The sequence below is a fragment of the Centroberyx gerrardi genome, chromosome 4 (genome assembly GCF_048128805.1).
Source record: "Centroberyx gerrardi isolate f3 chromosome 4, fCenGer3.hap1.cur.20231027, whole genome shotgun sequence".
In the NCBI taxonomy this organism is placed as follows: Eukaryota; Metazoa; Chordata; class Actinopteri; order Beryciformes; family Berycidae; genus Centroberyx; species Centroberyx gerrardi.
Genome location: NC_136000.1, coordinates 12,807,579 through 12,818,490, shown reverse-complemented (window position 1 = coordinate 12,818,490; position 10,912 = coordinate 12,807,579). Strand labels below are relative to the sequence as shown.

General features: G+C 38.3%; 1 protein-coding gene across 1 annotated transcript; it reads right to left on the bottom strand.

Annotated features, from left to right (window-relative positions):
- Positions 1 to 783: 783 nt before the first annotated feature.
- LOC139909504 (long-chain fatty acid transport protein 2-like) lies at positions 784 to 7,590 on the bottom strand. Its single transcript, XM_071896619.2, has 10 exons — positions 7,131 to 7,590; positions 5,816 to 6,025; positions 5,580 to 5,735; positions 5,056 to 5,180; positions 3,509 to 3,703; positions 3,331 to 3,421; positions 2,429 to 2,627; positions 2,231 to 2,328; positions 1,356 to 1,486; positions 784 to 1,221 (listed from the first exon to the last, which is right to left on the bottom strand). Exons 1-10 carry the CDS (start codon positions 7,588 to 7,590, stop codon positions 1,045 to 1,047), a joined length of 1,842 nt encoding a protein of 613 aa, XP_071752720.2. The 3' UTR covers positions 784 to 1,044.
- Between the last annotated feature and the right edge of the window lie 3,322 nt (positions 7,591 to 10,912).

Sequence of the window (10,912 nt, the reverse complement as noted above, 5' to 3'; positions counted from 1 at the left end):
TCATTGTACGTGAAATATTGCTTTCTAAACCATTAAATAGAATGAGTAATAAAGTCATTTTTGTGTTTATTTCTTTGTCAATCAAACACATTTAATCAATACATTAATCTTGCAAGGCAAAATCAACATTTATGATACATGTATGTATAAGTCATGCATGCTTAGGAAGACGATTTCATTGCATAGACACAGACACGTATATTGACACTTCTTATTAGGAATAAGGTTTTCAATGTTACAAACATCCGGAATTTGAGAAAGTAAGGTAATTGCTCTCATATTTTTATAATTTGTCCAATATAGAAAGGAATGCACTCAGCATGAACACAACCGATCCTCTCTGGTTTCTACTGCCAGGTGTCGCAGAGTCTTTTCATCCAAGTCTCAACACATGATGCTTAAAACAAAAATCCACCCAAAAACACTTTGACACTTAAAATAAAAAAAAAAAACAGCTATTGGCAATGTGCCTTGAATCATTTCTGGGCCCCATTTTGTTTTGTTTGGTGTATTTTTCTTATTCCTGCGGGTAACTGGCCAAACAACAACATGACATCATATCAAGATATTTCCAGTGCAGCTACAATGGAGTTTAATAGCAGAACATTTTTCAACAATCTAAAACAAAAACAGTAAACTTCGGTGTTGGTGTTAGTCCATCAGAATCAAAGAGCAATCATACAGGAAAAAATCCATTGCAGAAGAGGCAAAGACACCAATTTCTCCGCTGACAGCAGCCTCAATAGACCAGAATGCAATGCAGCGATGTTGCAAAGTTTTGAGTAATAGGCGACTCTCACTTCATCTCGACTGGAAAAACTCACTCTCTTGCTCTTAAGAACGCAGGAAATCACCAAGTAGAAGTAGACAAGGCAGGTTGAGGGAATGTGGGTACAACAAAAAAAAAAAAAAATTACAACACTTCATCACAAAGTAACTCCTGGACTGGACTGAACATGATGAAATAAAACAGTGTAAAGAATATCCGAGGGAGGATTTTTCCTTTAAGCTCTATAGGGAATTGAGTTGGTTAAGAAAAAAACTTTAAATTTTGATCTTCCCTGATAAAACTGAACTGAATATATCCTGCGTAAGTGGGACGTAATTCCTTTCTCTTTCATCTAGAAAGTACAGTGGGTCTGTTATTTCATTTGGGTTGAATCCCTCTTCCACCAGCTTCACCTTCATCTGCTTGAACGTTCCTGTAACTTCCAAGGAATTCTGTAACAAATAACAGGACAATTAATTATTAGGAGGAAGAAATCTGGGACATTTCAGGATCAATTAGTGATGGAAACATCAAGAAGCTTTGTCTATATAAAACAACTAAATGCACTGGGCAGGAGTAAATGTACCTGAAGCCTTATGAAACGTGGCCTTGCATAGACCGGTAGACAGTTTTCTACGTGCTTGAAAATGCCTTCGCAGTCAAACTTCTCTCCGTCTGTTAAAGTAACGGCAGCCATTCCAGCCCTCCCCTCGTGGCCTGGGAAAAAAAAAAAAGTTGTTAAAATAAGAGGAATAGTGGCAAAGGAAAGTTTGTGGACAGGTTCTGTTGATGTTTTTCTTTTTAAAGTAAAATACTTAATCATTACTTTACTTTAACTTCAATCCAGTCAAGCAGCTAAAAAGTTTAAGATGCTCTTTCAGTTGTGGGGTTTCTCCAAGCTTATCTTCTTTTTCCATCTCAATAATAAGAAATTCTCAGAGCATATATTATATTTGCACTGACAAGTTACTCAATATTATTGTGACATATGGTGATAATTTTTGACTTGCTTGCTTGCTCAGGGCCTCAGTGGGAAAAGGGAAAATGCAAAATCAGGCCTCTGTTGAAAATCCATTTGTATTAATGTAATGTAATTGTTTTATTAATGTAATGTAATTGTTTTAAACCATTTACTGTTTTTAATCCATTTATTTTTTTAATCAATCTATTTTAAGTAAAGCACTTTGAGTTGCATTCTGTGTATGAATGATGCTATATAAATAAACGTATTATTAAATTTATTATTATTGTAACCATTAGATAATGTGACGAATTAAAGCCAAAATTGAAACAATTCTAGTCCAGAATTCGTCCGAGGCGTTATGAGACAGATTACCTATCAGATTAATTTTTACCTATTTCTGAAGCGGGGGTTAATTTACTGTTTCCATTCACATACTTTCCTTTGCTGCTGCACTCATGAAGAAAAAAGAATGAAGACGAGATACGAGCTGAAATTACCTGGTACTTTAACTCCATACACATTGGCTTCTTTGATACAATCAGTCATGGTGATTATGTCAGACACCTCGTTTGTAGCCACATTCTCTCCTTTCCATCTGTTAACAAAGAGATTAAGAGCTTCAAGGCTATCTGCATTCAAGTTGCACTTTGACCAGTTTCAGGTGATTTGGTGACTGAAACACAAGATGAAATCACCTGAAAGTGTCTCCAATACGATCCTGAAAGTAGATGAAATTATCTTGGTCAACACGCAGCAGGTCTCCAGTGTTGAAGTACATGTCTCCTGTCTTGAAGACGTTGTGCAGCCTCTTCTTCTCAGTCTGCTGCAGGTCTCTTGCATAACCAGCGAATGGAGCCTTCAGTGTTATTTGAGATACCAGAAGTCCAGGCTCGCCTGAGGGAAGCATGATGTTTTCATTAGGACAGGGACAGCAAACTCTTATGGTAGTCCAGCTCAAACTGATTCTGTAGTCACTTTGGTCAGAATACATGTGTGTGTGTGTGTGTGTGTGTGTGTGTGTGTGTGAGTGAGAGAGAGAGAGAGGTTGCACTACTTTGAAACACATATGAAGCCAATTCTTATATGGCGTAACAAACAGAAATACCTCCAACATGCATGAATTTACATGGTGCTTCATGACATGCTGAAACATGTAAGAAGCAGGTCATGACAGAGGATTGGATCCATGTACCGCTCAAAAAACATTTTTTTACAAAAAGAGAGTGAAGTAATGTAGAGCGCACTGAACTATGCAGATTTAGGTGGACAAGAGACAAAAAAGTTATATTTAAAGGATTCCTAAAACCTTCAAATGACATAGGATAACATTCATCAAATCATTGTAATTCATTATGTTCATTATATTATGACTTCAACCACTTGATAACAGTGAAAATAAAAACTGAGGAAAAAATATTCAGCATCTGTTTTTGTCTGACATTCCTGTCTAAGTGTCACATTCTTGGATTATACAATAAATACAGAAACATCGCACCCAAAACTGCTATATATGACACCTAAGAGATATATTTCCTCCAGTATCCATTTTAACGGTGCATGGAAATATCAAAGAGTATCCTAAAACCTGTTAACGTACCTTTGGCAGCCTCTATGCAGAAGCCTGATGAATCCCTCAGTGGCTGCTCCTTCTCTGGGTCATATTTGATCAGAGCATAAGGGAAAACCTTCTGCAGGACGAAACAATGACAAAACATTGCTTTATATTTACCAAAAACAAGCTTTCCTCATAATGTTGAATTAAAAATGACTTTTACCCTGTGAAAAAAGTTAACTCTCCCAACAGCACCGATCTTTCCAGAATAATTTATCAAGCTCATGTTCCCTTCTGTGGAGGCGTACAGCTCTTTGATTTGGACATTTCCAAACCTGCTCAAGAAATCTCTCCAAACATCGGCTCTGATCCCGTTGCCGAGCGCAATCCTGACTTTGTGGCTTCGATCACTGTGTTTCTGTCAGAGAGAAATGGGAAGAAACATGTTAAACACACATCAACAATAATAATAATAATAATAACTTTTATTTGTATAGCACCTTTCATACACAACATGCAGCTCAAAGTGCTTTACATCAATAAAAGGCAGATAAAAAGATCAAATTCATATAAAAGAACAAGCAAAATGCATTGCATTAAAAGAATCAAATCAAGTAAAATAGAAAGATAAAAGAACACAACAAATACTCCCACTTTTAGATGCACATTGTGAGTGAACCCATATGTTTTTCTTTAATTTTCTTTTCCCCTGTCCTTCCTGATTCTACTCTTGATCTGATATTTACGTCAGATCTCACTGCCCAAGGCAGACGAGAATCATAGATTCTCCTCTTGGTGAAAAACCTCACCATCCACAGATGGATGAGACTCATACAGGGTAAAGCTCTGTCCCCCCCACATATAGTGTTCACTCGTGCAAGTAAGCATTACCCGGACAAGACCAATGAAAATTTGTCGTTTGAAAATGCTTACAGAGCCCGCCTCTCTAATATTCTTTGGGAGGGTGTTCCACAGTTTAGGAGCAGAGTTAAAAAAGGCTGCATGCCCAATCTTCTTCTGAGTGGGGTTTTGTACTGAGGGCTCTTGATGGAATGTAGAACAGCAGGGATTCTGTAATGTAGGCCGGTCCTAAGCCATTAAGAGCTTTGTATACAAGTAAAGGAACTTTAAAATAAATTCTGAAGGACACTGGGAGCCAGTGCAATGCAGCTAAAACCGGAGTGATATGCTCTCGCTTCCTTGTTTTTGTTAAAAGTCTAGCTGCAGAGTTTTGGATAAGCTGAAGCCTCTCAATAGACTTTTTAGGGATGCCGGTAAAAAGGGCGTTGCAGTAGTCCAGTCTACTTATAACAAACGCATGAGTTAGCTTTTCAGCATCTTTCTGGGTTAGGAAGGGCCGCACTTTGGCAATATTTCTAAGATGAAAGAATGCCTCAATGAATCATTGACTATTTTGGTGAGAGCAGTTTCTGTGCTGTGGTTGGCTCTGAAACCTGACTGAAACTTTTCCAGAATGTTGTTTTCATTTAAAAAGTTGTTAATTTGGTTAGAAACCACTTTTTCAAGGACCTTACTTAAAAAAGGAAGGTTTGATATGGGCCTGTAGTTACTTAGGACCCCACAGTCCAAATGTGATTTCTTCAACAGCGGTTTCACAACAGCAGTTTTAAAGGCATCAGGAAAAAACCCCAGTCTCAAGTGATGTATTAATGATTTTCAGAGCAGAGTCCTAAGTGCAGTCCTTTCATTTCTGGTAACCTTACAGGTGTAAGTAACCTTACATGGTGTGATAAATATAAGTCAACATACCTTTGGTGTGTTGCAGAGATAACGCATAGTTTCACCGATGTACTGTATGACAGTGACATTAAACTTCCTGCAGTCGTTCCAGAAGTTAGATGCAGAAAATTTACTTCTCAAAGCAATTGTGATACCTAAAGACAGTCATAAGACGATAATTACATAAAACCTTCATCCTCAATGCTGTTAATACTTAATTAACAGTATTTAACTTAATTAACACCAATATTAATAAACAAAATAAAACCAAGGGTGAAAGTAACTAATTACATTTACTCACGTTACTGTAATTGAGTAGCTTTTTGTGTACTTGTACTGTTTTGAGTATTTTCTAAAGTCAGTAATTCTACTTTTGCTTAGGTATGTTTTTACTGAAGTATTGTAGTTACATTTTAAATCACATCCATTACAAAATACAAATCTTGTGGCGCTCCATAAGCATCAGAAACTGGATCATCGTAAATTGACAAATTGTGAAGCCATTCACAGTGAGAAGAGTAATCTGGCTTTACTTTGGGCACACTTTTTCATACCCGTTTCGATGGCTCCAGTGCATCCGATGAAGCCGGCGGTGTGATACAGCGGGAGGTTCACGTAGATGACATCACTGGACTTCACTCCTGCCACAGACTGCAGGGACGACATGGCCCACAGTTTGAGGTGACTGACCACCGCCGCCTTCGGTAAACCTGAGGGACAGAAGACAAAACAACATAAGGCCCGCTGCTTCCTGTTAGTGAGGGATCTGGTAAACTAGCAGCTGAACTACCTGTGGTCCCTGATGTGTAGATGTAGACCGCCGGACTCAGCAGGGTTAGCTGTGACCTGACGTCTCTCGGCAGAGGCTCACTGGACGCTCGGCTGACTCGGTCTCTGAAGCTCTCCATGCCTGAAGTTTGGCATTTGTCAGCCAGGATGAAAACAGAGACGCTCTGCTGCTGCAGGCTTGGCAGGATCTCTGCAACAGCATCCTGTAATTCTGGGAAATGAAGCCAAATGAGTGTTTTTTCTGCAACATAATTAAAAAATGATTGCTAATTATCTTTTTTTTTATTATTATTGTAGATGCTGACAATACTGACAAACACTCATACAAGAAAACAAGACAATATTATCACATGTGGAAGAGACATAAAAACAAAACATGACAAGCTCAGTGAACATCATTTTGAGGAGGACTAGGTGTTATGGGTAAAGAGGTATCAGTATGAAGAGCTGGTAAATACCAAGTGTGGAAGTAACTAATTACATTTACTCTAGTTACAGTAATTGAGTAGCTTTTTTGAGTAGTACTTTTTTGAGCATTTTTTTAAACTGAGTAATTGTACTTTTACTTCAGTACATTTTTACTAAAGTATCGTACTTCACTACATTTTAAATCACATCCATTACAGAGTACAGATTTCCATAAACTCTCTATAAGCCACAGAATCTGGACCAATGTAAACTGACAAATTGTGGAGCCATTCACAGTGAACAGTCAGTCAGCAAAGAAGAGAAGAATAAAATGACTTTTCTTTGTTTGTACACTGTATTTTGTAATTTCCTTCTTTTTTTTTTTTAAATTAAAAGATCTAGTTTGACCTGCTGTCCTCTCATGGCATGGGAAAGATCACATCTAACAACGTTCTCTTTATAAAAAGTAACTCAGTAACCTTTACTCTGAGTACATTTTAAATTAGCTACTTTTTTTTACTTTTACTTAAGTAGGGTTTTACACCATTACTTTTACTTCTACTTAAGTAGCCTAAAATATCAGCAAAGTAACAGCACTTCTACTTGAGTATGACATTTTGTACTCTTTCCACCATTGGTAAATATTATGAGCATGTTCTGCAGGTTAGGGAGTCAGCCTCCAGATATGAACACCGTGACAGCATGGAGATACTGAGTGAAGTTGAGTGTTATGTGCACCTACATAATGTGTATGTGAGCGGGTTAAATATGTATTTACACATAACTATGCATCTATATGCTTATGTACTGTATGTGTGAGTGTGAATAGACTTGTAAGGGAGGGAGGGAGGGACTGTTAGCTAATTATTTATAATGACAACTGATAAAAGTAAAAACACAAACCGTACCTTCAGCAGCAATCAGCACTTTCGCTCCACTGCAGCTGAAACAGTGCAATAAGGATCTGGACCTCATGTTGTAGTTGAGAAGAGCAGCGGAGCATCCGATCTTCACCAAGCCCAGCCACAGCCAGAGGTAAACGGGCTCGTTCCCGAGGAAAAGTGCGACAGTATCTCCTTGTTTAACGAGGCCGCTGTGCAGCAACACTCTCGCGACCTTGTTGCTCTGCTCATCGCTGTCCCGGTAGGAGAAAGTGTCGGCGTTGAAGCGAATGAACGGCTTGTGCGGCTGCGTCTTCACCCAGTGTAAAAACCGGTCCAGGATAGTGAAGTTACTCTCTCTGTATTTAGAGAGACGGCGCCGTACTGTTACTACCCTGATGATGTACTGGACATCTTGGAAAAAGTAAGGATAGCGAATTAAAAGTCCAAGCAGAAACACAGCACATACTACTATCCAGATCAGCATGTTTACCCGAGAAACGTTAAACGTTAAAACAGGTTTACATGCGTGTGAGTCGCTATAAAGTCTGAGGTTTTTATGTCAAGTCCTTCTGCAGCTTGAAAGGTGGGAGTGTGAAGTGTTGAAGACATGGAGGAGGAGCAGCACAAGTTTTTCTGTCAAGGGTCATATAATATTACGTAATGATTTTGCAGCTTTTTTTTTTTTGTTTCTAGTCCATTATGGTCACTCCGTTTCTGTTGTTGATTTTCTTTCTGCTATTTTACAATTTGTTCCAGTTCTTCTTTGCCGTTTTACTCTATGTACTTTGTAACTTTGTTTTGAGAAGTGCTATATAAAGTTTATTACTATTTGTGTGTATTCCTTGCCTGGGTCCAGATCACGTAATTATCAGTGTAATGTTCCTATAAAGCTTGCAAAATTCAATAAGTTACCCTTTCTCATTCCCTAGGTTACCAGAAGAATGAATCAGCTTCAGGATCCAACTACATGCATGTTGATCATTCTGGTCTGCAGCCTGTATGTTTGAATGTGTTCTCACTACAGAATGCAATGAACATTTATAAAGCAGACTATGGGTCCTTACAGTTTAGAGGTATAGAGCAGTAAGTTTCTTTTATGGATTCTGTGCATGAATTGAATTGAACACGTGACTTTGGATAATACTTTACATGACAATACATTTGAGTAAAATAACTGTGTTGTTATACTTTATTACACATCCATGTAGAAAAAACTTCTGCACACTTAAAAGTCTTTTAGTGACAGGGGCATAGGACAAAGGTTACTGAATAAGTAATATAATCCCACACACAATAAGTAACCACAACACTGACTGTTCATACAGAATACAATTATTTTATTTTAGAAAAGGCAAAAAAAAAGGTACATGTAGAAACATAATACTGCTGCAGGACCATAATGGGATGCTGTTATGTTACAAAATCTACATCTGTGAGTTTACACAGGGGAGTGTTCCACTGTAGCAGTTACTGCAGTGTAGTAAAGTAGTGCAGTATCAATCACCAAAATGATTTATAATTTGATGTTTTTAGTTATCTGTTACGTATTCGTGGAAAACACCCAACTACAACCTGGGGCCTATACTACGAAGCAAGTTCAACAAAGTCAGGGTATGTTTGAGTTATATAGTTATATATCCTGATAACCGGTCTGACGTAGCTGGTTAGTTATCAACTGGCTCTGTCAACCCAGGATTTACCTATCCAGCTATGAGCGCGTTCACATGAAAGAGGCGGGGTTTGTAACAAATAGCCAATCACTTGCAACATGGACAGATCCAGATCAAATAATTCGGATAAGATAAAATGAAACTATTGATCCCCGCGGGGAAATTAGATAGTTGTGCAGCAACAGTAATATGATTCAGCGGGGAAAAGGACATAGAATATAAGCGTAAAACTATAAAAATAAGTAATAGCCTAAAAATAGGCGAAAATAATAAAATAGGCTAATCAAACAATAAAAGCCATAAACAATAGACCTAATTATAGGATGATATAAGCCCTAATATTTCCTGCTGACATTTTCAACATGGGTATCGGAAAGAAATGGATAGCTACTAACATTGGGTTCTTCTCTCAAGAAGAACAAAGTCTTATAATGAATAACTGTCAGCATTACAAAACATAACCGCGAAAAGTAAAAGTTGTTTCTGCTTCCAAGGCTAGAGAGGATTACTGGAGGAACTGCCCCGTCATTAGGACACAGTGGGCATATTTTTCATTGATAAAATAGTTTGTGGACACATTGAGGCTGTAAAAAGATTTTCTATTCATAAAGTCGGCCTCATGTTCTTCGGGGCTGCGGTAATGGAATATGAATAGCCGACATTGAACCAAACACTGTTGGGAATCCAATTAAATAAAGTCAGCGCAATTAATATATGCAACAGTAACTTTAATCCATTAATAATATGGTCAATTAACTGGCCTACCTGCTATATCTCCGATATAATAAGTTATCATGGAAAACAACGTGATTCTACTGGTCTGTAAACACGTCGCCCTGCGAACAGCACTTCTTACTGTCTGTTAATTCAAAAATAACAGTTTTCAGTTTTTTATTGGGATTTTCATTTGTATATTTGTCCATATCGGGATCCTGTAGGAATGGTGACGCCCTGTTTCCAGAGAGCTGATTGGTCAGAAGGCGGGCCTTTCATACGTTTTGATCCGATACCCTGAACTGAACCTGCTCCGGGGCAGGTTAGCCGTCCAGCAGAAGTTACCATGGTGATCTACCCCGGTTAAAAGTGAACCACCTTCGTGAGACTGAAAAGCCAGGGTTAAACCCAAAGTTAGCTCGCTAACCTCAAATCCTGCTTCGTAGTACAGGCCTCTGACCTCATGCCAGATAACCAAAACAACAAAAGAAGAGACTAAGTATTCAAATGAAGTATATTGACAGTATGTGTACCTTCCTCTCTGTGTCTAGCCTACAGATCCTTTGTCAGCTAGTGCTGGGGCTTTCTAGGTCGCGGGGTCAGAGTAGTGATACCAGTGTGTGGTGCTGTACATATGCTGTGAGCTCCCTGATGCTGCCTCTTGATTGACCCGAGACACGTGGCTGCAATGACGTCCTCCTTGGCTGGCCTGTCAGACTGGGCGCACGGGTCTTCTGGGATGGGGATCTTCAAAACCTGGCTCACATAAGGTGCAAGGTCCTGGAACAAGAGATCAAAGATGAGGTCCATCAACTCATCGATGTAATCTGTGGAGTAACAGAAACACAGAAGTCATCAGTTGTTCCATTACAAAAGAATATACATTTGGTAAGTAGCAAAATGTGCAATTCTGATTCATAAATTATTTTATACTATAGTTTATACTTTGTTATAACATTTGTATATTTATTTAATGACTGTCTGAGATGTGCTGGCCTCATAGCAGGGAATAGCAATGTTTAATGCAACCAATTATCTCAAATATTTTTTAGGATATTGCATCATGAGTAATACCTACGCCTTACAATATACTGCAATCCAGTAACATTACCACAAACTACAGCCTCAATAATTACTATGTAGTTGATTCTAAACACAGTCTCAAGAAAAAATAGGACATTACAACCTCGAGAAAGGTAGCGTTTATTGTAGTCTCGTTGTTCAGGCTAATATCTGGCATGAGGTCAGGTTGTAGTTGGGTGTTTTCCACGAATACATAACAGATAACTAAAAACATCAAATTATAAATCATTTTGGTCATTGATACTGCACTACTTTACTACACTGCAATAACTGCTACAGTGGAACACTCCCCTGTGTAAACTCACAGATGTAGATTTTGTAACATAACAGCACTCCATT

Bases quoted from the DNA above. Each gene is read 5' to 3' on its own strand.
- LOC139909504 (XM_071896619.2), bottom strand. From the start codon at position 7,590: ATGCTGATCTGGATAGTAGTATGTGCTGTGTTTCTGCTTGGACTTTTA. The intron at 5,181-5,579 runs GTATGAAAAAGT...GACTGTCTTTAG, and splicing joins CACTGGAGCCATCGAAACGG to GTATCACAATTGCTTTGAGA. The intron at 3,704-5,055 runs GTATGTTGACTT...TCTCTCTGACAG, and splicing joins ATCTCTGCAACACACCAAAG to AAACACAGTGATCGAAGCCA.